Source organism: Emys orbicularis, chromosome 23, assembly GCF_028017835.1.
Source record: "Emys orbicularis isolate rEmyOrb1 chromosome 23, rEmyOrb1.hap1, whole genome shotgun sequence".
Lineage (NCBI taxonomy): Eukaryota > Metazoa > Chordata > Testudines > Emydidae > Emys > Emys orbicularis.
This window is the reverse complement of record NC_088705.1, coordinates 8,607,077-8,634,201: the sequence shown is the minus strand read 5'-3', so window position 1 is coordinate 8,634,201 and position 27,125 is coordinate 8,607,077. Positions and strand designations below refer to the sequence as shown.

Below are 27,125 nucleotides of genomic sequence, written 5' to 3'. Positions count from 1 at the left end.
TCTGGAAAGGCTGTAGGTGGGGTGGGTTAGGGATGGATACCCTTTTAAAAGTTGGTTCCATTTAATCCCCAGGCATTTATTCAGTACTTAAAAACAGCTCACTGCACGTTCCCGGAGGAGGGGCTGCAGGGATAGCTTAGCATTTTAGGCAGCCGATGGGAGGAAATGGACCAGAGCCAGTAGCCACATTTTTCGCCCCCCATATTTCCACCTCTAGCAACGAGAACAAATAAGAGAGGATTCTTCAGCTGCTTTAGTGAAAATCCTGTGGCTTATTGAGTGATGAGATTTTTTTTTTTAAACAAAACTTAACCCTTTGATTGCTGCACTCTCTCAGATCTTCTGTAATCATCTTCAGGGAAATAGGGGGACTAAATGAGCTCCCAGGCTGTGCCCAACAGAAAAAAGGGAGAGTTATCTTTGGACTCCCAGCAACACAAATGTGTCTCTTCCATATAGCTGGTTTGTGCACCAGCATTGCAGTAACAGATCTCATGGTATATCTCGCCCCATAGGAGGGATTACCAGAGAGATCAAGGCTACAAAACAACAGTGCTGGTTCAGGATGGATTTGGAGAAGGGAAGGTGGCCAGGTTTTACTTTCTTCTCTTCTACCATTCCATACCCACCTGCCTTTCCTCCCCACTCCTTCTAGCCCCCTGCTGTTTAAAAAGCCTCCTGAAACTAGCTGTGAGGAGTTTACAATGCCATGGCCTTTTCCTGAGATGGCCCTAGCAGGAGCACCAACCCTTCTCAGCCTCAGTGTAAAAGGGTGACACCACTTGGCCAATCAGATGGCCTGACTGGTGTCTCAACATTCCGTTCATCTTACATCACTCGCCACCTGACTGTGATTCTCAGAGAACAGTTAATGAATATGAAAAGGGTTTTTTAAATTAAGATAAAAGCACATTTTAAGGTGCCCTCGGATTTAAAAAGATTTTGGTTTAGTCCATATGGATTCCAGTCCAAAACTCTGCTGACTTTCTAACATTGACCTCAATGTTTTAAGATTGTCTATCAAACCTATTTTCGTTTAATTTAACCTATCTGGCTCATCTAGGTTTTATACCAGGCTCCTCCTTGTAGTGTCTGAATGCTATTTTGGAGCTTGATCCCATGCCCATGGAAGCCAGTGGAAAGACTCCCCCTGATTTAATCAGGCCTTAGTGAACAATCAACGTAGTGACTGGATTTTAGCTATTTATTGTTCTTCTCCTGACTCCAATTACTTTTAAAGGCTCTTGAGGGACCCTCTGCTCTTTGATTTTCATTTTTCACCAAGAATTGCTTTAACTGATGTGGAACCAAAATTGTTCATAGACGTTAAGATCGGAAAAGGCTGTTTTGATCCCTTGCATAACACAAGCCAGAGACTCACCCAGTAACTTCTGCATCAAGCCTAGCACTTCTGTTTGAGCTAGAGAATATCTTTTAGAAATATTTTTTTCACTGCTTTGTTTTTAAGGCAGATGCTGGGCCCCAGTTTTTAAAATGGGAATCCCTCATTTACAAGCAAATGGATGCTTAGGAACCAAAAATAAGTAGCTGTCTTAAAGATCTGAGACTGGTGTCATTGAGGTCAATAGGTGCTTATTTGTATGTGCAAATGAAGGGTTATCCTGGACTGTCAGAGATTGCCCATTTGGAAGGGGGGCTCAAGGTGTATTTGACTCTGTTTTGGCAGGTAAGATCCCTCTGTGAGCACTCAGCATGGAAACTCGGACTCTGTTTCACCGCAGCGAGGAGGAGCAAAAGGAAGAGAGACAACGCAGCTTGCAAATGACCTCTACCACAAGAAAGGCAAAGTTCAGGTCCAGGTGAGTCAAGGGGCTAGTGATGAGTCAAAGAGTTTATGATGAAGTGAGTCAGGTCCAAGTGAATCAGCCAGGCCTACGCAAGTCAAGGGACTAGTGGTGAATCAAGGAGTTATAAATAAGTGAAATAAGGAGGATGTCTTGTTCACTTATTCATACAACACACACAGCTACATTCTGTGTTGCCTAACCTGACCTGTGGTTTCACATACGCAACTGATTCTTTACTGCATGCCCTAAAGTGCTGTGTGTGCCAATCTATGAACACTGCATCCCAACCCATCGAAGAGTGGTAGATGAAGTAAGTAAGTAGATGAATCTCTATGGGAAGAATAGCTGATGTTAAGAGCAACCCTACAATAACAAGTCCATCTGTTGGTCCCAGATCTCATCAGCCATCCCTATAATTATAAGCCATGTGTGGACAACGGCCCAAAGAGGCAACTCTACAATAATAAACTCATGTGTGCAGCCCAGCCCTCAGTAGTGGCTCTATAATATGAAATTAGTGTCTGCACAGCCTCACCCATGTGAAAGACCCGACAATAATATGCCTTTGCGCCTACAATAAGGGAAAAGGCCATAAAGGTCCAGATTTCAGTTTTAAACGTCCAAGGAGAAACTATAAGGGGAATGATTACAAATACCTTTGTTGGCCTTTCTTTTAGGGGCTATTGAAATAGATCTTCACTGTTCAAATTATAGCTCAATATACTCACTCTAGAGCATGGTCCTCCACTCTCTTGTGCTTTGAGTTTGGTGGAATGGGGGCCCAGATTCTCAAAGGTATTACAGTGCCCAACTCCCCCTGAAATGAGTGGGAGCTAGGGGCCTAAACACCTATGAGTAGCTGGGCCCAGGGCCCTTTCTCTTCTCATTCACTGCTGTAAATCCAGCCCAGATTGGACATGGCTGAAAGTGATTTCCATAAAATGACTATGGTTGGATGGTCTAATGGGGCAAGCAAAGTAGACTGGGGTAACATTTCCAAAAGTGTCTAAGTGACTTAGGAGCCTAGGAGCCTAATTCTCATTGACTTACAATGGGGCTTCTAAGACCCAGATCCTCAAAGGTATTTAGGTGCCTAAGTCACTTTTAAAAATGGGACTTAGTTTCCTAAGTCAGGCACTTTTGGAAATGTGACCCTTGCTGCTGGACACTTATAGTTCCAGGGATCATTTTCTTTATGAGTTTATTCAACATGATCTGAATTCTTTTTCTGTGTCTGCCACCTGAAGTGAGGAAGAAGAGACTTTCACCGTTTCAGAATTATCCATAGCAGCTGCCCTCGCCTTGACCTCAGAAATATCATGGTAGGTCTGACATGAATATTGCTACTGTGGTTGTATAGAGTGGGCTAGATTTAGACCACATGTACCTAGAAGATGCACAGATTTACAATAATTCTTAATTTGAACCAATAATAGACCTTGTAATGTTACTACCATAGATTTACCCAGGCAAGGCAATTTGTGTATATGGTATAGTATCTTGTAGTTAGAGAAAGAGCCTGGGAGCAATGCTATTTGGTTCTATCCCCAGCTCTGTAAGTGACTGCATGACCTCAGACAACTTCACTTCACTTCTCCCTGCCTCTGTTTCCCATCCCGAAACTGATGATAACAATCCTCCTCTGTCTCCCAGGGGAGATGTGAGGTCTAATTAATCAATGCATGCATGCAAAAGCATTTGGAGATCCTTGTTGGGAAGTGCAGAGTGCTATGAGATGGACCCATAGAGTCAAGGGATGCATCGTGCATCTTTCATAATGCCTGGGTGAATTTTTAAGAGACCTGCAGCCCATTCCTTCTCTCAGTGAGATTAATGGCAAAACTCTCAGTGACTTCCACTGGGTGCAGGACCTAACCTCAGGTTCCTAAATTCTCGTGCATTCATGTTTCTCTATACACCCCATTCATTTTTCCATCCTGGCAAGTAAAAATAAGTTTGAGAAAGGCTCTTTATCTCCAAAGCTCTCACTGAAAAGGAAACACTATGGGACAAATCCTAGCAACATACCAGAAAGTCAGAAGAGCAAGGGCTGCAGGACGGAGCCAGAGCAGCTGCTTGGTCTACTTGACTCAAGACCAGAAGCCAGAAACTCCTGGCTTCTAATTCAACTTGTTTTCTATGTAGCCTTGGGGAAGTTACTCAGCTGCTTTGTGCCTCAGTTTCCACATTCTATAATAGGGTTAATAGTTACTAGTCACCCAAGAGGTGGCGAGGGTTAATCAGCGGATGTTTGCAAAGGGTTCTGAAGATGTGAAGCATCAGTATATACGCTGCCAGATCCAGCCAGTGGAAGGGAATCTGTGTCATTACTAGGCAAAGTACCATGCAATAGGCAAGCTCAGTGCACCCCCAGGGCACAGGTAGCTGAAAAACACAATTTCTGTCCCGTGTTGCAGCCCAAATCGGGACAAAAAGTCAAAATTTCGGATTTTTTCACAAAACGAAATATTCTGACATGTTTTGTTGCTATAGGGTAAAAATGTTTGGTTTGAACTTTACCATTTCTGCTCAGTCAATATGTCACAATACGAATAGTCCAAATGATAATGTCTAAATTAAATGTTTCAGCCTTCTCGAAACAAAACGTTTCAATAATTGCGCGCTGAACATTCGACACCGTCAGGATGTTCCCATGAAACCTTTTGATTTCATTGAATCAGCATTTTCTGAAGGGGAACATTCTGGACCCACTTTGCTCCAGGCTGGGGTGCTGGTCACTTGCTGTCTTCAAGCACAAAATGCTCATTGCTAATGGAAATGTGTTGCTTCCGGTGGCAGAATAAATACATATTGGATTTGAGGCTAACTGTGCCCTTACTCCTGAGCCCACTCTGTAGTGCAATTAGCAGCCGCTTCTACAGCTGGCTGCTCCAGGCCAGGACTTAGAGGCGACTGGGCAGCATAGTTAGTCTGGGAAGGAGAGAGCCAGAGAGAACCACAGCTCCAGAGACCACAACAGGGAATTTCTATGGGACACTACACATGACTCCTAACCCTCACCCTCCTAGTGCCATGGTGCACAACAACCCATCGTGGCAGCATTGTCTGGTTTCTAGTGTTCACGGTAGCAATATCCCATCTGTGCCCACTGCTGAGTGGGTGCTGGTGTGTCCTTTCTTATAGACCTGCATAGACTTAGCCTGGTGTGTGTGCAATGAAAACCCCCAAAGGACTTCACCAGTTGTGGCTGTTTTATTAACATTGGCTGTTGCAGGGAATCCAAGCTGAGGAGAGAAGCTACCATCGTAGAGCTGGAGAAGCGGGGTCAGAAGAGAGTTCGGTTTGGGAATGAAATGGAAAAGCTGGAGAAGGCGGTCATTAGGAACTGCAGGCTCCTGCGCGTGAAGGCTGATCGGAAGGCCTTTCGCAAGAAGGTCAGAGTTGCAAAGGGATTGCAAGAATATCCAGAGTTATAACAGTTAATGCTAGCAAACATTATGTGGAAGGGATATTAAACCTCTTGCTTCAGAGTTTAAGCCGATCTATAACTCCTGGAGATCAGGATGAGACCTAGCTTATGTCTACACCACAGCATTTACAGCAGTGCAGCTGCCGTGTTTCTGGTGAAGATGCTAAGCCGCCAGGAGAGAGCTCTCCCGTTGGCTTAATAACTCCCCCTCCATGAGAGGCAGTAGCTAAGTTAGCGGGAAAAGTTCTCCCTCTGACATAGCATTGTCTACACCAGCGCTTAGGTCGGTATAACTACATTGCTCAGAGGTGTGGATTAGTCACAGCCCTGAGTGATGTACGTTATACCGAAGTAATTTGTAGTGTACACATAACCTGAATGTAGAGACAGATTACCAACATCTGTCGTGAAGGGGCTCCTACACCTTCCTATGAAGCAGCCAGGGCTGGCCACTGTTCGAGACAGGACACTGGGCTAGATGGACCCCGGTTATGATCCAGTCTGGCAACCTCATGGTCCTAAGCGGGGGAATTTCTGGCCATTTTCTTACAAACGATGAGTGATTCAAAATCTACCCCAGAAACTATCTACTTTTTGTTCCACCCAGGTTAAAATACTATAAAGCTAGCTGAGGCCAGCACCATTCATACAGCCACCACGTCCATGCCTGGCACTCCAGCAGAGCGAACGCTGTGTGGGTAATGGAGTGAAAAATGTAGCCTTGTATTTCCTTGCCATTTCCACAAGTGATGCTGTCTTTGGAGTTAACAGAGCCCCACTGTTCTCTAACATTAAGGGGCTACGTAGCTGCCCAAAAGCCAGCTTTGAGGTTTCTCTCCTCCTGCTGTGATTCCCAGTAGAGAGTCAGGGCAAGATCCTCGGCTGCTCCTTTGAAATTAACAGAGTAATGCTGAGTTATTCCAGCTGAGGATCCGGCCCTTAATTCTTTACTCTCACTAAATCCAGCCAGGAGAAAGGCTTTCAGAAGTTGCATGCCCCTTCAAGAAAGTGTCTCTTCTGGGACAGTTTGTTCTCAGCTTGTTAACAGAAGGCATCTGCCAACAGCATTGGGGTTGGAAACCTTCACCCGCGTGAAGCTATGAAAGTGGTGTGCAGCTCTGTTTTGACAACCACTCCAATCAACTTCAGAGCCAAGACCTCTGCTGGGTGGGAGCAGCCTGCTGTTTTGAAATGGGAGAGGGCTCTTGCCATTACCCGCGCCTCTTCTGCAAAAGAACCTGCATCGTTAGAACGTAATCCTGTTGTCCTTGTCCATTCAATCCTTGCCCTAGGCTCTAGAGAAGGCCCGCCGGGAGAAGGAGTACATCGAACTGCTTTCAAGCCGGCCCCCCTTGATCTGGATCCCACTCAGAGTTCATGCAGTCTGGGAAAGAATGGGGGTGAAGCTTACATGTACCATTCTGGCTTCCCCTCCGCCGCAGGTCACCTGGTGCGTGAGTTGGGAGCGATGATCGGGGCTGACCTTGTGGTTACAAAGCATGTATGCACTTTGAGGGGTAAACAGGAGTGCAGCAGCTGGGTCTTGTTAGAAAGCTCTAAAAAAGGGGGGGAGGGAAGCACGGTGTTCGGAAAATACAGAAAATACTTTCCCTTCTGGGTTGGTGCTTCAAATCCCCTCCCCAATTAGCTGGGAGTTGTTACCGTCTGGTGACTCTGTGAAATGAATGGCTCCCACTGAACAAGGTGTCCAGGTCTGAAAACATCGACGCAGTCAGTAGAAACCAGCCCTCTGATTGGCAGTCTCGACAGAGAAGCCCAGGATCCAATGGACCCTGGAGAGAGAAAATGGTTGTGGTTTTTGTCCCAACGAGCTGTCTGAGGCAGGACTGACTCACACATCGGTGACATGGTGCATAGAGAACTTGCCCTGTTTCTGTATCAATTCTGTGCATAAGCAGAAGACCAAACCCTCCGGGACTATCAAACTGGCTGCTCTCTCCAGCTCCAGATTCACTCAACAAATTACAGGGGGAAAATATATTGACAATTCAGTGGAAGTTTTATTCTGGGTAAACTAGACTCCAGACAGACCCGTATTCTTATATTTTGTTCATTCATTGCAAGTACGCCCCACATGTATAGTGGGGCTAGTTCAGCTGCCTGGGTTTTTTGCACATACGTTATTAGCCTCCTTTAATTCAGTGGAGAATAGGTTATTGGCTGTAGGATGGGATAGCCTGGAGGCTTGTGAAATTGTTAGAAGCTATAGCCGTGAGCAGAACTATTCCAGGTTATTTTGTTTTATGGCTGGGGATGTTGACAGGCCCCACCTAGGGTTGCCAACTTTCTATTTGCAGAAAACCGAATACCAGTGCCCTGCCCCCTGCCCCGCCCTTTTCCCGAGGCCACGCCCCCACCCACTCCATCCACCTCCCTCCTTCACTCGCTCTCCCCCACCCTCGCTAACGTGCTCATTTTTACCGGGCTGGGGCAGGGGGTTGGGGTATGGGGCGGAGTAATGGTGAGGGCTCAAGCTGCGGGTACGGGCTCTGGAGTGGGGCTGTAGATGAGGGGTTTGGGGTGCAGGAGAGGGCTCCGGGCTGGGACAGAGAACAAGGGAGCAGTGACCAGCTGTCCTCAGCAGGGGGTGAGGGCTCCAGCTGGGGGTGCCAGCTCTCTCTCTCTCTAACAAGTTTGATAGTGGCCAGGCTACGTCCCAAAAGTCTGGGCTCTTTGGCAGAGATTAAACCAGCCCAAAACCTCAGAGATCAACACCCTCAAACTCTGGGAAGTATGAATCTGGATCCAAAACTCTGTGGCTCATGCCCATTAGCAAATAACTTATCCTGGTAGGACAAATTAGTTGTTGACTTAGCCCAGATATATACAGTCCATGTAGCAAAAGAGCTGTGTGATGGTGGCAGAAAATCAGCTGTTCCAGAGTAAGCAATGATAAGAGGTATGTTTCTTCCAAGCAGGGATGTTGTTGATGTATAGACATGAAAACAGACGTGCTTCTGTTGCCTCTGATCAGCGATTATTTATTTACCCATCTGTAGCAAAGGATGACACAGGCCATTTCAAGAAGCTCCTGGTATGTTCAAGTTTAGGAGCTGTTGTTTCTAATCTTCCTTCCTGTCTGGACATCATCCTTGCTTTTATTTTGACATCGTCACAGAATCGGAGAAGTGCGGGGGGGTTGGTAGAGGGGAGAGAATGGGAAAATTCTGCAAATAGGCTGCTACTCAAAGGAGATGGCGTTTTTAGTTTACATCATAGTCTTCCCATAAACAGTAGCAAATCCTTGTATCCAAAGCAGAGTGTAGGACTGAGCGCTCCAGAGATGCCTAAATGAGGCAATGTTATTTTATTCTTTATTTGTATTGTAGTAGCACCTAGGAGCCCCAGTGTGCTGGTGTACAAGCATAGAACAAGTCCCTCCCCCAAAGAGCTTACAATCCACATCTACAGCTACTAGTTACACAAATAGGCAAACTAAACGAGAAGAATTGTACATTGGTGGAACGGACTCTGAAGCTGACATGCCTCAATTCCTCTAGCCCATTAAAAGTTTCAGGGAGGTTTATGAACAGGCTTTAAATTTGCTCTTCAAGACTGTTCCATACAAACATTTTCAGGATGTGACCTCTTTGATTCACTCCCTCCAGAGTTATCTCAGCTGTCAGAGCAGTGTTGCCTATGTACCAATAAAGAACTTAGCTTTGGAGAGTGGCCATTGTGCTAAAGCCCCCCATCTCCAGCTTGTGCTCATGAATCTTGGTCATTGGCCAGCATCTTAGAGCCGACAAGACTATTTTTCCAATGCACTAGACAGGTGCAGAGACATTGGACACGCACCATCAGGGCTGGACTAACCGTTAGGATACCATACGTGCCTTGGGATTAAACTGCCCTGACCCCTAAAATTTGAGAAATATGAAGTGACTCTTTTCTGTTTACTGAGCTTTGCTTAGTTACAAACTCAAAGGATGGAAAATGTTGTCGAGATCTCTTGGGATTGTCTGCGGAACTTACTGTTAACAACAGCCGGGCAGAAACAACAAGGAGGCCACGAATAACATTTCACACATTGTGCACCAAGGTTCTCGCTCAGTATGATGGTCAAATTGACTGTCCTCAAATGAAAATGCTTGAAATAGTCAAACGTTAATTTCAAATGACTTTAACTAGGGGAAAATCTCCTCCTCTGTCAAAGTTTCAGATGGGCTTTGGGGGCAGATTAACTTCCCCCACTCTGGTTCTTTTGCACCTTTCCAGCAGGGCAAAGGGAGCCAGATGTCCACAGTAGTCAGAGCCAAAAAAGCCAGCTCCTATACCTCCCTCCCTGCAACCCTCAGAGCAGCGGGGGTATATATGAGGTAGGAAGTGGCAGGCAGGAGGAGTGGTTGGAGAGTGATGCACTCTGGCAATTCACAGCTGGCATATGGTCTCTGGGCAACCATAGCCAGGTGGAACAAGGTAGAGCAGCCCCAAGACTGCTCTAACTTGTGCTGGGGCAGAGAACAAGGGAGCAGTGACCAGCTGTCCACTCCCCTGTTCTTCTGTGCCCCATGGAAGAATCTGCCTCTATGTGTGGCTGGTGGTGTTACTTTGAAAACAAGCTGTTAAATATACCCATTAATTCTCGTCTAGACTAGAACATCCCTCTTGAACAGTGTGTCACTTTTATATTCAACTAGGTATAAAAATGGAGTCCGTATTGATCCCCGACTGGCTCCAGCAGGGAAATACAGGATCCAGAACAAGTTTGGCATGCTCACACTAGACATCAATAGGTAATGTACAGACCTTCTGCTTAGCTCCTTCTTCATTGGCAGCAAGGCCTGGGCTGCTGAGATTCCCAGGCCAGTTCTGCAGAACAAAGAGGGCTGGAGGAGGACTGGAAATGCACGGGGAGTCTGATTCTCTACTGCCTTGCTCTAGGAGCTTACCTGGATTGAATCTCTGCCCATTGTGAGGTTGACCCAACACTTCTAATAGCTCACTGGGCTTTAAATATTATTTTATTTTGTTTGAACCTGTATAAATGGAGGTAGATGCAAAATCTCTATGATCTATTGCAGATCCTCATTACTCTACTTTGTTCCCTACACTAGATTAGGGATACCTCATCATTTTGGCATTAAGTGTACTTAGGGCACCGTACAAATCTGGATGGACTGATACCTTTCTACAGAAACAAAAAGCCTGCAAGGTATATATGTAATATATATTAGGCCAGATCTTCAGTGGAATTAATGTGATGCATAGGCCCTTATGCTGAGAATCTCACCTTATGTGCATAATTCCTTGTATAGCAAAAGAACAATATACTTGACTTCTAAGTGTCAATAATGCCCCACTCCTGCACCCCCAAAAAATCTTGGCAAAAAACAAGCCTTCTCTTTTAATTCTGGGCTTAACGACCAACCCATATTGACATGCACCACTCAGAGTTAACCCTCGAGCGGGAGCATCAAAGACTGAAACTTAAAAGGAAAAACCAACCATTTCTTCCAGATGCTCCTTGGAAGACTCTGCTGAATACAGTGTCGAAGTTAAAAATCCCTATGGTGAGGCCTATTCATTTGCTACGGTGCTTGTCCAGAGTAAGTTGAGAATTCCGTTTCCCTTTAAACATTTTTTTATGGATTTTTCTATTTGTTTTCATTAAAAGAAATTACTGTATTAACCACATACACATGAACAAGGGGTATGCAGTGGGTTGTCTAGCTAAGCCTTAGTGATGGGGGGAGAGGTAGGAGGGGAGAACAATTGGATTTAAAATATATATTTAAAAAGCATCAATCAATATGTTTTTCCATGGTAAACTGTCCATAAAGCAATTTCAATTGTCATTACGAAGACAAATAGCCAACCCATCAGAAAGGTTGTTGGTAAATTAACCACAAATCTAAGAAAGAAAATCCATATCGGATTAACTTTTCCTATGCCCAAAATTTTAGGCCCAGAGCCTCAAAGATATTTAGGTCTCCTACCTTCCACTGAAATCAAAATACCTTTGAGGATCTGAGCCTTAGCTCATAATCATTTGATTTTCCTCTAACCTATCCCTGCCTAGTCTTAGGGTACGTCTATACTTACCTCCGGGTTCGGCGGTAAGCAATCGATCTTCTGGGATCGATTTATCGCGTCTTGTCTAGACGTGATAAATCGATCCCGGACGTGCTCACCGTCGATGCCGGTACTCCTGCTCCACGAGAGGAGTACGCGGAGTCAACGGGGGAGCCTGCCTGCTGCGTGTGGACCCGCGGTAAGTACTTTGTAGTTCAAACTAAGGTACTTCAACTTCAGCTACGTTATTCACGTAGCTGAAGTTGCGTATCTTAGTTCGAACTGGGGGGTTAGTGTGGACCAGCCCTAAGTCGTAACATGTACAAAGCAGAGTTGCTAGCAGCTTATTTCCATACACACTTTTTCTTTATTATAACACTCTACCTACAGATTGTTTTTCTTCATGGTTTTATTTTCTCTCTTATTCAAAGCAGGGAGTGAGATCACTTTGGTTAGAGGCATGGAACTTTATCTAGCGCGGTTTCATGCAAATGGTCTGGTCAGCTTGTATGATCTAACAGCAATAGCCCTTCCCTGAAAGAGCTCTTCTCCTAGTGTTTGCTGTTGTCAGGAGTTGAGTTAAAAAGAGTGTGTTCTGTTTAAACAAACAGAAATCAAAACGGCTGGGCTCAAGTTACAATGAAACCCAGTATTTATAACCCAGGGATCTAGCTTAGCCTAGGTCTGACTGTCACCATTCTTTCCCCCTTTGCCTCTGCAATAGCCTTCGGGTGGAAGCCCGGCATTCCTGCCTGTTCTCAGTTAGGGTCCCATTCTCATCCCCCAGCCCTTTAGACTACTGCTGTCAGTCTGGGCCATAGGGACTTTTTGTTGGCCAGATCCAGCCTAGGGCCACTGCCACGCTTCTCTGGGTGCCCATGTTTAATTTGCTGAAATGCTGTTTTGTAGCAGCTTAGTGCAATACCCTGGAGATCACAACAGAGAATCAGTGCTTCCTACACCAGCGGTCGCTATGCAACTGGCTTTCCAGTCAGGCCACTGGACTCAGGCCGAATCTCTCCCTCACACCCTTACTGTCAGAGCCTGTCAGGCCCTTTCCCTCAGGGTCTGCCCAGATACACCTCAAAAATAGCTATTCTGCCTCAGTCCCTTGTGGCCCCTCTGGACTCAGCCAAAATCTTTCAGACCCTTTCTGGACACAGCCCAGAACTGTTTTCCCTCTTCGCCCTGCAGTGGACTAACACTGATGCGGTGAAGGTATGCTGTGTCTGGACGCTGACCCCTTCTGCAGTGATACTACCTGTAGTTCGAAGCGCAGCAGGTCTGGAGAGGATCTAGTTGTTTTTTCTGAATGTCAGTTTGAGAGCGCTGTGTTTCCCAGAAGATCTCTCTCCGGGCAGAGCTCCACAGAACACACAGTTCTCATTGCAGAGTGTAACCCAACAGGAGAGCGTTCAGGTCTCTCCTCTCTGTATCTGTTGTGATCCCAAGATAAGCTGCATGGACCCTTTTTATGAATTTCTTTATAGCAAGACAAATATATAGCAAGTTTCTGCCCAAGCTAAAGTCAGATGTATGGGGAAACAACTGGAAATAAAGTGCTGGTCCTTACAAAGGGAAATTATGCCAAGCTCTAGGGAATATGCAATGGCATCTCATGGGGTCATTGTTTAGACCTTGACATTTCTAATCTATATATAAAACAATCCTGTCATAAAAACCTGGACTGGAATAGACCTACAGAACTATAGACAGCTAAACATGCTCAGTGAGACTGACATGGGCAATAGAATAACTGAGATGGGAAGCGATACCATTCTGGAATAGGAGGTGAACTGACTGCTTCAAAGGTCTTATTGGTACGAGAGAGATGAGCTTCTGTGGCAATGTGAGATGCAAAAGCCAGTTTGGTCGATTACTCAGACAGCTGGATTTTTTAAAAGTATATATGATTCATTTATTGTTAGTGCTTCAAAAAATTCTCTGCTCCACACTGGGCCATGTTATCACCATTCCTTTTCTTTGTATGTTGTGCATTGATAAAATCTGGATCTTCTTTGTAGACTCAGCTTTCACAAGAGCAGAATGTGCCCAGAGAATTTTAAGGGTCATGTTTTGTTTATGCTATCTTTAAAATCCATTGTTAAATAGTGCCCTACGTGAGTCAGAATTCAGCACGCACGCACATACATACATGCACGTACACACTCCAGTTGGGGACAGATATTCACTTATAATTAGAACTGGGCAAAATTTTATGCAGAAAGCTTGGGGGGGGGGCAAAAAAAGCAGATATGGCAACACCAAAATGTTTTGCAAATTTGTGTCAATTTCACCAAATTGATTTGGTGATAAAACCCCCTAAAATAATCCAAACGTTTCCATATTTTGGTGCAAAATTACTTTTTGTTTCACGATTTCCTTTACTTTTATTCAAACCATCAAAAACTTTTTTTAAATGCTTGGAACCGAAATGAAACATTTTGTTCAATGTGAAATGAATTTTTTTCGACTTTTTGATTTGCAGAAAAATTTGACAAATGTTGTTGATCCAAAACCATTTTTATTTTAATTACCAGCAAACTGAAAAAAATGTTATTCACCCAACTCTACTTATAATAACAATGGCAGCCCCTAGTTTGCATGGCTGACCAGCCTGGATAATTCTTATCCTAATGCAGGAAGTATATAAAAAGCTCTGGGGTGTACAACTATGCTATACTTTTAGGTTCTTATAGCAGGCTCATCCCTGTAGTAACTAAGCCCCTTCCATTAAGCAATGTGGCTACCATATGTCACATGTTGTTTATTCTCTCATCCCCTCCCCGGGGGTGCAAATCAAACTCAGATGCAAATCAAAAGCACACGTAACAGCACGATTTTCTGCCAAGAACTCTTGTACGTTGCACCATCCAAACAGAGCAAAGGTGAACTCCCAAAAGCTAAGCAATGGAACCACATGGGCTTCAGAGTGCAAGGTCTATTGGATGGTGGCATTTATTTGCAGCTAAGAAAGCAATAAAGAACAATTTATTGGGCAGTCCAGGCAGGAAACGTGTGAGTGAAAGTTAGGCTGTCATGGTGAAGGAATTCCACACTGCAGTATTTATATGACCTACTGTGTTAGCCTGGTTTTCAGAGGTGGTGAGAGTAGCCACAGATCCCACTGACTTAATATCTCTATGCCTTGGAAAATCAGGTCATATATTTCTAAAAATCAGGAGCTTAAAACTATGAGTAGATCCTGGGAAAAGACAGCAGAAACAAGATCCTTCCGCAAGTGATTGGATACATTCCAACTGGCTTGATTTACCACCCTGAATTGGCTATAAATTCTGCAAGGGGAATGAAACTGACTTGGTGCTGATAGATGAAGTGACATGAAAACAAGCAGCACTGGACAATACACTTACCACTGCTTCCAAAGGAGAGAAGCAGAAGTAGGGTGGTCTGAATAACAAGCATGAGAAAGGTCACAGAGTACCCCCCCACTCTCATTCCCCATCCCAGTCACTCTTTTCAAACCCGGCTTGTGGAAACAGAACAGGTGTGACAACAGAACAAGGCAAATGATTCTTGTTATGTTCATGGCATACAAACAGAAAAATTAGATAAAAACATAAAATGCTCTTTCTAAAAGGTTGCAATTTAACACAACTTTATTTCTTAAAATCCATAATACTAACTCGCAAGAACCAAAAACAAGCAGAGAGAAAGAAGGCTGCTCCAGAGATTTAGGCACAACTCACCCCACCTTCCTCTAGGCTGGTTCTTTACAGACTGACTGCTGAAAAACTCAGATTGCACGCTTCCCTACAGAGCCCCTGAACCTGCAAGCAGGACCAGGGAAATCCATGAGAATTAAAGTGATAGCTTATAATTGTAATACAATTTTCAATACATCAAAATTCTATCACTCTTTCCATTCCACTAGTATCTCAAGCAACAGTCAGAAAATGTGGAGAAGGTTCAGAGAAGAGCCATGAGAATAATTAAAGGATTAGAAAACCTGCCTTGTAGTGATAGATTGAAGGAGCTCAATCTATTTAACTTAACAAAGAGAAGGTTCAGGGGTGACTTGATCACAGTCTATAAGTACCTACATGGGGAACAAATATTTAATAATGGGCTCTTCAGTCTAGCAGAGAAAGATATAGCACAATCCAATGGCTGGAAGTTGAAGCTAGACAAATTCAGATTGGAAATAAGGTGTAAACCAGGGGTAGGCAACCTATGGCACGTGTGCCGAAGGCGGCACGCGAGCTGACTTTCAGTGGCACTCACACTGCCTCGGTCCTGGCCACTGGTCCGGGGGGTTCTGCATTTTAATTTAATTTTAAATGAAGCTTCTTAAACATTTTTAAAACATTATTTACTTTACATACAACAATAGTTTAGTTATATATTATAGACTTATAGAAAGAGACCGTCTAAAAACGTTAAAATGTATTACTGGCACGCGAAACCTTAAGTTAGAGTGAATAAATGAAGACTCGGCACACCGCTTCTGAAAGGTTGCCGACCCCTGGTGTAAACTTTTAACAGTGAGGGTAATTAACTATTGGAACAATTTACCAAGGGTTGTGGGGGATTCTCTGTCACTGGCCATTTTTAAATCAGGATTGGATGTTTTTCTAAAAGATCTGTGCTAGGAATTATTTTGGAGGAGTTCTGTGGCCTGTGTTATACAGGAGGTCAGACTAGCTGATCACAATGGTCTCTTCTGTCCTTGGAATCTATGAATCTATTATAGAAAACCTCCTTGGATGAGACAGCTGTCCCAGCACCACTTAGTATCAGATCAAATTCTCCTTTATGAAGTCTGGTCGGAGCAGAACTCTGTGCTATTGGCACTTCCAAATATTGCTTCTTACATTTGCTTTTGGCAGGCCTGCGTTGTTCCTTCTCCCCTGACTCTGCCTGATGCCGTCCTGGTAACGTGCCCCTTCCTTTTGCTATTTGTGTTTAACAGTCTGAAAACAGAATCCAGGGCAAAGCAATAGGGCTTGGCCTGGAAGCTCTCCATGTCCCACTAAACAGGCCATTGGCAGTCGTTTTCTTGGCCCCTGCATTGTCTGACATGCTTTTGATGTCTTAGGCGGTCCCAAGCCTAAACGGCTCTCTAGATTAGTGGGTTGCCCTGCCTATCAATGATATTTTGGGGTCCTTTGTTATCCTTGATGAACCCAGCATGTCCCTTTGATGTTCTCCATGATTCCCCTCTCTAGTCATTGCCACCCATTTACCATCTTCTGCCTATGATTGTATAATGCTATCACATGGCTTCATTCATTTAGGGCCATCCTTTCTACCTGGCCAGCAGGTATGCTGTTAAAGTAATGCTTTCCCTTCCCCATTCCTCATGCCATGCACAAAGCATGCCGCCTTCATGATCCATTGTGGCCCGGGACAGATGGAAGCAACAAGTGAGAGGCTATTTCTGAATGTGTGATCTCCCCATAGCAGTGCAAAGTTTTGTCTGCCTTCCCTTTCATCACAGCAACAGAAAATCACTTCTGAAAAAATATCAGAATTTCCTAGTCTGAAATTCCTAATTTCCATCCATTTTAATTGCCATGTACTGGCTACTGAGAAAGAATGAATGTGATCAATTCTTATGTGCATTTATTTAGGATGAGAGGTCTAAGAAATGCCACCATTTGCATCTTGGTTTGGAATTCTTCGATTCCTTCAGCTGCGTGATTACGTTACATTAAGCTCAAAGCCACTAGACTTTGTTCTGTGATCCCAGCAGTTTGCAAGGTTTGGCTAGGATCGTTGTTTTCATGGGAGAGACCTCCATGAAACACGTAGGTGCCGCAATAAGTGCTGCTGGTGATTCAGTGTATGACACTTTTCCCTCTGAGCCAGTAGTGAGCCCATGTCTTGGAACGTTCTGTACTTCTGGACATGCTGTCCTTGGGATGAGTCACAAACCAGAGGTCCAGGCCATATGTGGTCATTAAAGATCCCATATCGTTTTCTGCAATGGTATGGCAGCTTAACCTCGGTGTCCAGGCCATATTCCAGCATCAATAACTAGTATGTTCGGCTGTCCTAAATTTCCCCAGCACTTTCAACAGAATATTCTTCTTCTCTTCCATTCCTGTGTTGTTGTGTAGTGTTGCCATGTGGTGTTGAGTAGATGCCAGGCTCTGCCCCAGGGGTGGCTGCATTTCAGTTATGGGTGAAGTGATCCTTATCAGTTTGTTAAGCTAGTAAAAGGCTCTGCACTGGAAAGTGTTCCTACTTGGAGAAGTCACCACCCAGGTGTGTTTTGAAGGCTAATATTTAATGTTTGTAGTGGACCGTACTTTGAAGAAGTGATACAATACATAAGAGTTAAGTATCATTGCATATTATTAAGAGGAAGATAAATATTAAAACATACATTTGTTAAATGTGTTTATTCCTCCCATCCTCTCCACCTTCTTTTACAGAATATTATGGGAAGGAGTCAGGATTCGATTCAGAAATATACAAAAGTGAGTAAATTATTGTTGCTGAGTTTTTATGTACGGACTGAGGCCCCCTGGCACAGGGTCAGACAAGGTGTACCTCTTCCCAGTAGCCTGATGTTTATGAAAAGCACCACACACACCTTTGGCACTAGATGAATGACTACAATAATGACACTAACTGAGGAGGCTCCTGTTTCTATCGTGACTAGGGCTGTGATTTTGTCATGGAAACTTTTAGTACATTTCACAGCAGAGGTGTGGGGAAAAACTGATAAGACTCTGGTGTCCCTAGCCTCTGTTTGTCAGAAGTTGGAAATGGGCAACAAGGGATGGATCCCTTGATGATTACCTGTTCTGTTCATTCCCTGTGAAGCACATTGCATTGGTCGCAGTCAGAAGACAGGATACTGGGCTAGAAGGACCTTTGATCTGACTCAGTATGGCCATTCTTATGTTCTGAGAGCAGGATGGCCATTCTTATGTTCTGAGAGCAGGATGGGGATTGCAGAACGAGCCAGCCCTGCACTCACCCCACAATGGCAGCTCCTGTTCCACAGGGCTTGGGCCGGCGCCCCATGCTGGGCTTTGCGACCGGCACATGGGGTCGCAGCGCCACTCAGGTTTGGTTCCTCCGCCTCTCAGGAGATGGAGGGGCAGAAGGACCAAATCTGAGTGGCGCTGCCAACCTGGGCGCTAGGTTACAACACCACTCCGTTTGGGGGCCTTGACACAAATTCACGATTTCTGTGACCATCGTGACAAAACTGTAGCCTTAATCATGGCTGCATGGTTTTGCTCTTGTTTCACAGGATCACTCATTGGCCAGGAGGCAGATTTTGCCTTTTCACTGAAGCCCCTATTCTCCAGAGAGAAGGAACCTTTCACCCTTTCCTGCTTCTTTTCTTCTGATCTACTTCAACACCAACGAGATATCACCTGGTTCAGAGACGGTGTGTATTCGTATCCACATAGCTTTCTTTGATACAACTGCTTTCCCCCTATAAGCTCTGGTCTAGTGCTTGCAGAAGAGAACTGGATGCCAGGATTCCTGGGTTCTGTTCCCAGTTCTGCCCCAGTTCTGGCACGTCCCTTAACTTGGGCCTCCATTTCTTCATCCGTAAAACAAGGATAAGAATACAGACCTGCTTCGTGGGGTGACATGAGCCTTAATTAATTCATGTTTATAAAGAGTTGTTAGGAACCTTGGTTCTACACAGTGGAAGTGCAAAGTGTTGCTATTATATTCCTGTAAAGCCAGAGGAGACACTGGCGAATGAAGTAAAATGTAGCCCTTCCGGACAGCCCATAGGAGGGTAAGTTACAAACAGAGCTGCAAAATCAAGGACACTGGTCTTTGCCAGGATGCTAATTGCCTCTGTGCCTTTAAGCTGTGGGAGGCTGCACCTGTCCCAGGAGCAACACAGTAAGACTGCCTTTGTTTTACAAGTAGCCCTGCAAGAATCAGCTGTGCAAGCAGCAGACTGTGCTGTGTTCTAAAGATGGGCCTGATGCACAGAGTTCAGATCCATATCTGAACTCTCCCAAGGCTTGGGGATAGAAGCAAAATACACTGGCTTGGTGTAGATTTGTGCACGGGTTCTAATCCTGGCTCTGCCACTAGCCTGCTGGGTGACCTTGGGCAAGTCATTTCCCCGCTCTGTGCCTCAGTTTCCCTATCTGTAAAATGAGGGTACCGAGCTGGTTTGTATGACAGTGTGAGATCTGCTCATGAAAAGCAGTAGGTACTGTTACTATGTGTCATGGCTCCTTGTGGCCCTCAGGACAAATGCCTGCTATTTACTGAGAGTGAACAGAGTTACTCCTCTAGCTCAGGGTCCTCCACACTGAGTAGAAGTGAGTCCCAAACCTCCTGCGTTGGCGTACAGCAAGAGCAAAGGATAACAGATAGAAGGATGTGGCCAGAGTGTGACTGCGTCTCAGAAGGCAGGGGGTTGAGCTTGTTCCTCATCTGGCTAATGAGCTTAGCCTGTAATGCCTCAGATCTGCTAGTAGGCAGAAGTAACTTGGGCTCAGCAACTCAAAGGTATTCATGCACCCAACTCCCATTGAAATGAAATCTCTTTGAGGATCTGGGCCTTGCTAGCTGTGAGCAACATTGTGTTAGTGTAGGCCCAGGGTCCCCTGCAGTGCCCGTCCTGCTCAGCATTTTACACCGTGTACAAGTGCTGCATGCCCCTCTGAGCAGGGCGTAGTTCAGGAGGAGTTCCACTGAGTTTTCATTTCCCTGCAGGCGAGTTTCTGAAGGATTCGGATCGCCATCAAACAAAGTGTCTGGATCGCGAGGCTTCTTTGACCGTGTTGTGTGCTTACAAAGAAGATGAGGGATTCTATACTGTCCGTGTCCCTACACTGGACGGGTACAACGAGCAGAGTGCTTATGTGTTTGTTAGAGGTACCTACAGGTTTCTATCCTTTCAAAGCAAAAGCCCTTTTCTGATCCACTGGGGTGGAAAAATTCACAGCCTCATTCACAATGAAAGGCCTTCCCACACTGCCCCCAACTTGAACCCAGGGGTGACATTTTCAAAAGTGCCTGCGTCCCGTTTGCAATAGTGACTTAGGCACTTGGGATTTTAGGCCCAAATCCTGTTGACTTCCCATTGTGTTTCCTCTGTAGTAATCTGCACTGAACTGAGCATAAAATGGCTGCCTGCCTCTGTGGACAGCAGAGTCCTTAGTGCAGAAAATGGAAAAGAAAGCCTTCCTGTTCACCACAAACAACACCCTTCCCCCTGTAATTATCAGATGTGGCCTAGGCAGTACTGGAGGTAGAGAATAGATTTCATTTGCTTTTGCCCCCTTCTCCACAGCAATGTGGGGTACAAGAAACACTGCAACCAAAGTAGCATAGGACTTGGGGAGCTGTTGCAAGGGGTCTGCATACCATGGAGCTCAGCTCTGCAGCTCCCCTATGCAGTGGGATTTGGGGGCAGGTTTGGGGTGGGTGAGGGGAAAGCAGAGATGACACCAATGCTATGTAAACGCTCTTGCCAGTGATCCCCACAAGGGATGCAGAAGCAGCATGATGTGGCTACATTACCCCGTTGGGCAGAGAATTCCTTCCCTCAGAGAAATGCTCTGTGCCACACGTCTCAGATTTGATGTGGGGAATCCAGTTTAGCCCTTAATGGCCAAACAGAGACTTGACGGTGGGCTTTCAGTAACAAGAGTTACTGAACAGCCATTTACTCAGATTTACAAGACTAGGTCAGGGTTGCTGGACAGTGTCCAGTTCTAACTGCAGAATCTGTTTGCTCTATCAGCATGACAAATGTTTTTCACTCTGATCAGATGCTGGATTATTTTTTTTATATACTGAGTAGGTCAGTTCTTGTTCTTCTCAAGATCTTAAAAAAAATTGACCTTGTTATTAACCTGAAAAGAAATTACTCTTAATATGAATGATTCAGAATTGAATTTGCTAATATTTTCCACTCGTACATTTATTAGGGTCACAGTATAATATAGGAAGCTCCTCCATTGTTGTATTCTGGAGTTATGTCTTCCTTTTAGAGCTCAATACATTTATCTACAGTTTTACAATGTGGATTTTTTCCTGACCATGCAGATCAGACTGTTTTCCCTACACGCCCAAAGACAACAATGAAACAAGAAAGAATATAGATTAGACTATAAACTCTTTGGGGCAAGGACCATCTTTTTGTTCTGCATTTGTACAGCACTTAGCACCATGGGGCCCTAAGCACTACTGCAATACAAATGAATAAGAAGAGGAAAGAACAGGATGAATATCTCCATGAGAGAGAGCGCAGAGTGTGGGTATCTCCTCTGTTGCAGTCTGCAGCAAGCTGAACACAAAATGGCAGCCTCTCTCTGTAGACAACAGAGTGTTTGGAGACTGAAAGATTCAGAACACAGGCGGAAAAAAACAGTTTAACAGACATTGCTCTATATTCCTTTAGATGCTGCAGCAGCAACAGCCGGTGCACCTGGATCCCCCCTCAACGTGAAATGCCACGATGTAAATAAAGATTGCCTGCTCCTTTCCTGGGTAGCACCCAGCGATAGTGGAGGAAGTCCAATCTTCGGTTATTTTATTGAAAGGTCTGTATGATTATGTTATTGTAGTAAAGTGGTCATGATAGGGTTACCAGGGATACCCAGAGTATTATGGGATGGCACTATGCTCCACTCCTCAATTCCTGTTTAATCAATGGGAGTTTTCTCCCCCCACCCCAATTTTGTTGTGATGCAATTAAATAAAGCAGCAAAATCCCAGCCTGCAGTCCTGTGAGTAGACATATGTTTGTTGCACTGAGCGGTCCCTTTACCAAAGTTATAACCTGCAGAAGGCCCGCTGCCACATTCGGGGAACACCATGGAGGTACTGCATGGTCTTGCTTCGTTGCAGGTGCGAGGCGGGCACAGACGAGTGGGTGCCATATAACGAAATGCCTGTGAAGACCTGCAGGTGCCCTGTTTTGTGCCTCACGGAGGGAAAGACATACCACTTCCGGGTAAAGGCCGTCAACCACTCAGGCATCAGTAACCCTTCCAAGGCCAGCGACCCAGTCACAATGAAAGACCCCAATGAGGAAAAAAGAGTGATGAGTATGTATCAGAAACAGGATATTATTCCTCTATGTGCTCTGTGAGGCTGCGGAAGTAACTCGGGATGACTTATCCAAAGTGCCCTATTCTCACAAACATCACTGCAGCCACTCTGCTGCAAACATGCCTCCGCCCTGCTGGAATCACCAGCTGAAGTCATTGGTCCGGACTGAAAAAGCTGGAGACAGACTGACCTAAAACACCATTGTCAATTTGTGAACAGCACTGGATAGGCAAAGACTGTGAGCAGATCCTCAGCAGATATAAATCATCAGAGCTCCAGGGAAACCAATGAAACCAGGATGATTGACACCACCTGAGTGTCTGCCCCTATCATTCCATGTGTTACTCTCTTACCCAAACAGTGTTCAATCTCTGCTCACACACCCCTGACTGTCTGGAGTGCTTGCAATGGGAAGACAAAAGTGGCAACGGGCAAACTGAATCTGGGCCTAAAATGAGTCTAACTCAAAATGATTGTTTTTGTATTTTTAATGTCAAGGAAGTTCCTATAATTTTTTTAATTAGTTTTCAGTTTGTCGCACTTCTCTTGGTACAAACTGGTACAGAAAGGGAGAAGGCCAAACTACCCCAGCGTATGGGCTTTGTGTGCATATAGGGAAACCCAGGATTCTTGTCTCTGTCTTTCCACTAAACTTGTGGCTTTTTCTCCTGGTGAATAATATTGATTTTTTTTAAATCACTAGCCATCCCTTATGATGACGGAAAGAAGATTACAATTTCCAAAGATGAACTGGAAGGTAATTTCAAACTTAAACTTAACCCTCCTTTTATAAACTAATGCTTGTTATAGTACAAGGATGCCAAAATAGTATTTCATAGGACTCTGGGAGGAAATATGCACAGGAAAATGTTTTCTTACACTCCAAGAAAACAGAAGCATTCCAAAATACAAGGCCAGTTTATAATGGAGCCGTTAGATATTGTTAGACTTGTGATTGTGTCAAGCCTAGAGACTTCAGTCTAAGGAGTAGCGTAGAGTTTTTATTAAAAGCAAAAGATTATGGGGTATAATTTCCAGAAGTGCCCAAGTCCCATTTTTAAAAGTGACTAAGGCCCAGATTTTTACAGGTATTTAGGCATTGTTCTGCTCTGCGTTGCAATGCCTAACTGAGTGTTAACCATGGTGTTAGGCTCGCAGATGCTTTTTTAAATCCCACTAGGCACCAAAATACCTTTAAAAATCTGGCCGTAAGTCTCATTTTCAAAAGTGACTTAGGCACTTAGGAACCTAAAAGTCTCATTGAAAGTCAATAGGACTTAGGCACCTAATTCACTTCTGAAAATGGTATGTAGGGACTTTTGAAAATTTTACTCGTGGAGACAATATTTTCCTCATTTAGTGCAACCCCATTGTGAGGCTGCTGAGGGTTAGAATTCGGCCCAGACACAGCCATCTGGAACTCTGTGTTACCAGCTGAACTCCTGAGAGGGAGTTGTATCTGGAGCTTGAGGAACGTGGCCATAGGATTAAGAAGGACCACAAGGTCTGGTAATGTGCACCGCAAAATCCTCTAGTGTTTTGAAACTGGATGTAATGGAAAGAGACACTGGCAAAGTAATGTACTCAAAGGTGGACACTGCAGGCCAGATCCTGGGCCCTTTGTACCTCCAGAGCAAGTGAGAGTATGATGACAGCTACGTCCCTTTATTTAAATAAGAAGATGAGAGCAAAGAATTAAATAATTTATCATTAAAAATTATCAGAACATTGACAACCAAATGAATGCATAGGAGGAAGTTTGCCCTCTCTATCCCCAATGCGTGCAAAGGGTTAAAGGCCTCTCCTTTACACCAAAGGAGCTTACCTGATACTGAAAAAGCATAAACATCCCTGTTTAATAGGACAGTCCTTTCCTGGTATGTTATCACTGAACCGGTATCAAATTCTGGCTTCCCACAGGCAAGATTAAAATTCCTCTGCCACCCACCAACGTTCATGCGAGTGAGATCAGAGAAGATTACGTGGCCCTCTCCTGGGATGAACCAGATCCCAGAGGCAAGGAGCCACTGAGTTATTATGTGGAAAAGGTAAGGAAATAATCTACGGAAGGGTGAATATTACCACTCTGGAGACTGGCAGTGGAATACATCCCCTTTCACCTCTAGGTTACCGCTCAGAGTCCAGCACAGGTCAGTAGTGACAGAATGCTGTTTTGATAGCTTGTCAGTGGTGGGCTGTGTACAATGAGTGGGTGAGTCTCAATTCCTTGAAAACAGGCTTTCCACATCACAAAGGCATTAGCACAACTGGTGCCCTTGAGGGTAGCCTCAGCAGAGAGGCAATGAGGTATGGATGCCGAGCTACGCTCTCTCTCCTAAGCATGGCCAGTCCAGATCTGGAACAAGACACATGGAGAGGGCAGTGTGTGGGGAAACTGCCAGTGCGGTCCATATTGTGTTCGAAATGGCCCTGTCAGCCTTTCACTAGTACTAAATTTACAAGAGCGTAAATCCAGATCCTGATGCCTGGCCCATGATGATGAGCCGACGAGCAGGCGGGGAGGAAGGAATCTTCTTTCCATAGGCCACATGTGGAAGGCTACTCCACCTATATGGATGGAGTAACCTCCATTGGCCCTTACCCAGCCATCAGCAGTAGAGAGGATGGGAGGAACTGCACAGTACCAAACATTCTGGGTTCTCCTCCGTCTCTTCCCTGCTCCTTTCATATCTTACCCCCACATGTCCATTCCCCACCTGCACAGTAGCACTGCACTACCTCTGCTGCAAAGGGGCCCTTTGTGGCTGACGAGGAAGGGGCTAGATTGGCCCCCAAGAAATATTTAGTTCAGGTAAAGAAGATCTTTATTTCTCAAATACAGTACACAGTTACGCTGTCGGATCAGCGAGTAACCGCTCCATACAGTTTTCATCTCTCTGGATTGTAAATTGCCATCTTTTCCTTTCCAGTCCATTGCAGGCAGCAACAGCTGGCAAAATGTCAATCTGGAGACGGCGGTGAATTCCCCAAGATTTGCACTCTTTGATCTTGTGAAAGGAAAATCGTACTGTTTCCGAGTGCGATCTGCTAACAAATACGGAGTAAGCGAGCCGTCCTTGCCCAGTGAGCCCATTACTGCTGGAACAAGATTAGGTAACAATATAAAACGCACTAATAACATGGAAAAGGTGATGCATCATAACACTAGCATTGGATTATTTTCTCTTTTCTTTGTGCATTGCGGTACATCATTACAGCTCTCACTTGGACTTCAGGAAGTCTCTCAAAGCCTTAAATCCACACTTAATTACATTGCAGTTGTTCAGCACACAGTGTAAATCTAACCAACCAATGAGGCTGGAATTAAAGTTATTAAAAAGAGGAAACTGATCAAGTCCCTATATTCCATTCCAAGCATACTTCTGGAACTTGCTCAAATGTCTCCTGTGTCATGCATGCTCTAAGACAGATGTAGCACATAGCAGAACAATAAGGAAGGCCACAGCCTCATTCTGCAATGGTGGATGATGGAGTCAGTCTCTGGGGACTCCAGGATGAGCAGCAGCATGACATGGGATGTTTGGTTGGGGGGGATAATTGTGTAATATTTGGGCTGTGATGTCTAGAATATGAGGAGGCAAAGACTCATACCCGTGTTTCCCATGTGTTACGCTAAAGTTAGCCCACTGGGCCTCGTGCTGGCCTTTTTCATTCTCTTGTTTAAAGGTGGCCTGAAGTTCATTCAGGGTGTTCTGTGCCTCTGGCTGCTCCCATCTAGTGTGAACTTTGTATTTTGGCCCCAAAACAGCATGTGGAGTTGGGAATTGGGGCCTGATTCTCCTCTGATTTAGGTAGGTGTAAACCCCAGGAGTAACTCCAGTGATATCAATGGAGTTACACGGGTGTGAGAGAAGAATGAGACCTTATAAATCCAGAGACAGACAGACAGACACACCCACAGGCTGCAATCAGGAGATTGGGTCCAGACACGGTGCTCTGCTTTGAGAAATGATGCCCCGGCCATGCGGATATCAAACATCCCAAGTCACTCTTGGAACTGAGTTACAATTTGTAAATAGAATAAACCTTATTTTGCTCCATTTTTTCCCCTTTTTCAGCTCCCCTCCCACCTCCCTCTCAGGTTCTAGCTTTCAGAGACACCAAGACGTCTGTTGTTGTGCATTGGGATAAGCTGAAGGAGGGTCAGGAGCCCCTCGGCTATTACGTATATTGTCGGGAGGTTGGGACAGATGAATGGCAGACTGTCAACAATAAACCCGTGATATCTAACAAGTGAGTTCAGCAATTGACCTCCATTCAGCAAATACGGTGCATTCACTTGGATTTCTGTGTTTATGGTAGGAATGGAGTGCAGATAAAAAAAAGAATTTCCCTACACATACGCGCACACATAGCACACATCTGAAACCTTTGCCTGTTTTTAGAACCGAACCACTGTTCAGGTTCTGGAATGTCCAGATTTAATTTAACATCTGAGGCAAGTTAACATGTGGGGCAGCAAAGTAGCACATGTTTCCATGTGTTGTCAGAGCACAGTCATTACTGGGAAGGTAGATCTCGCAGTGTCTGTGGAACGACAGACCATTTGTATTTGCTCTATGGTAGAACAATGTGTCATCTTTCAAGAATGGGGAGTAAGGGAATCCCTCTTGTTATAGGGCCTGATGTTAATGAAATTAGAAAATGCCTATAATAATACCTAGCTCTTATATAGCACTTTACCAAGTGCTTTATCATTATCCCCATTTTATAGATGGGGAAACTGAGGCACAGGGAGGGGAAAGTGACTTGCACAAGGTCACCAGCAGTCCAGGGGCAGAGTCAGGTCTTCTGAGTCTCAGTCCAGTGGT

General features: G+C 44.8%; 1 protein-coding gene across 1 annotated transcript in view; it reads left to right on the top strand.

Moving 5' to 3' along the window:
• Positions 1-1,713: 1,713 nt before the first annotated feature.
• Positions 1,714-27,125, top strand: part of MYOM3 (myomesin 3) — a 49,619-nt gene continuing 24,207 nt past the window's right edge. The window contains exons 1-15 of the mRNA XM_065421656.1: positions 1,714-1,820; positions 3,056-3,130; positions 5,044-5,203; positions 6,531-6,688; positions 9,900-9,995; positions 10,720-10,808; positions 17,676-17,720; positions 18,506-18,646; positions 19,948-20,109; positions 21,641-21,782; positions 22,090-22,289; positions 22,997-23,050; positions 24,214-24,341; positions 25,224-25,407; positions 26,373-26,547. Of these exons, the coding sequence (XP_065277728.1) occupies positions 1,714-1,820; positions 3,056-3,130; positions 5,044-5,203; positions 6,531-6,688; positions 9,900-9,995; positions 10,720-10,808; positions 17,676-17,720; positions 18,506-18,646; positions 19,948-20,109; positions 21,641-21,782; positions 22,090-22,289; positions 22,997-23,050; positions 24,214-24,341; positions 25,224-25,407; positions 26,373-26,547 (1,916 nt within the window). The remainder of the gene's footprint in view (positions 1,821-3,055; positions 3,131-5,043; positions 5,204-6,530; positions 6,689-9,899; positions 9,996-10,719; positions 10,809-17,675; positions 17,721-18,505; positions 18,647-19,947; positions 20,110-21,640; positions 21,783-22,089; positions 22,290-22,996; positions 23,051-24,213; positions 24,342-25,223; positions 25,408-26,372; positions 26,548-27,125) is intronic.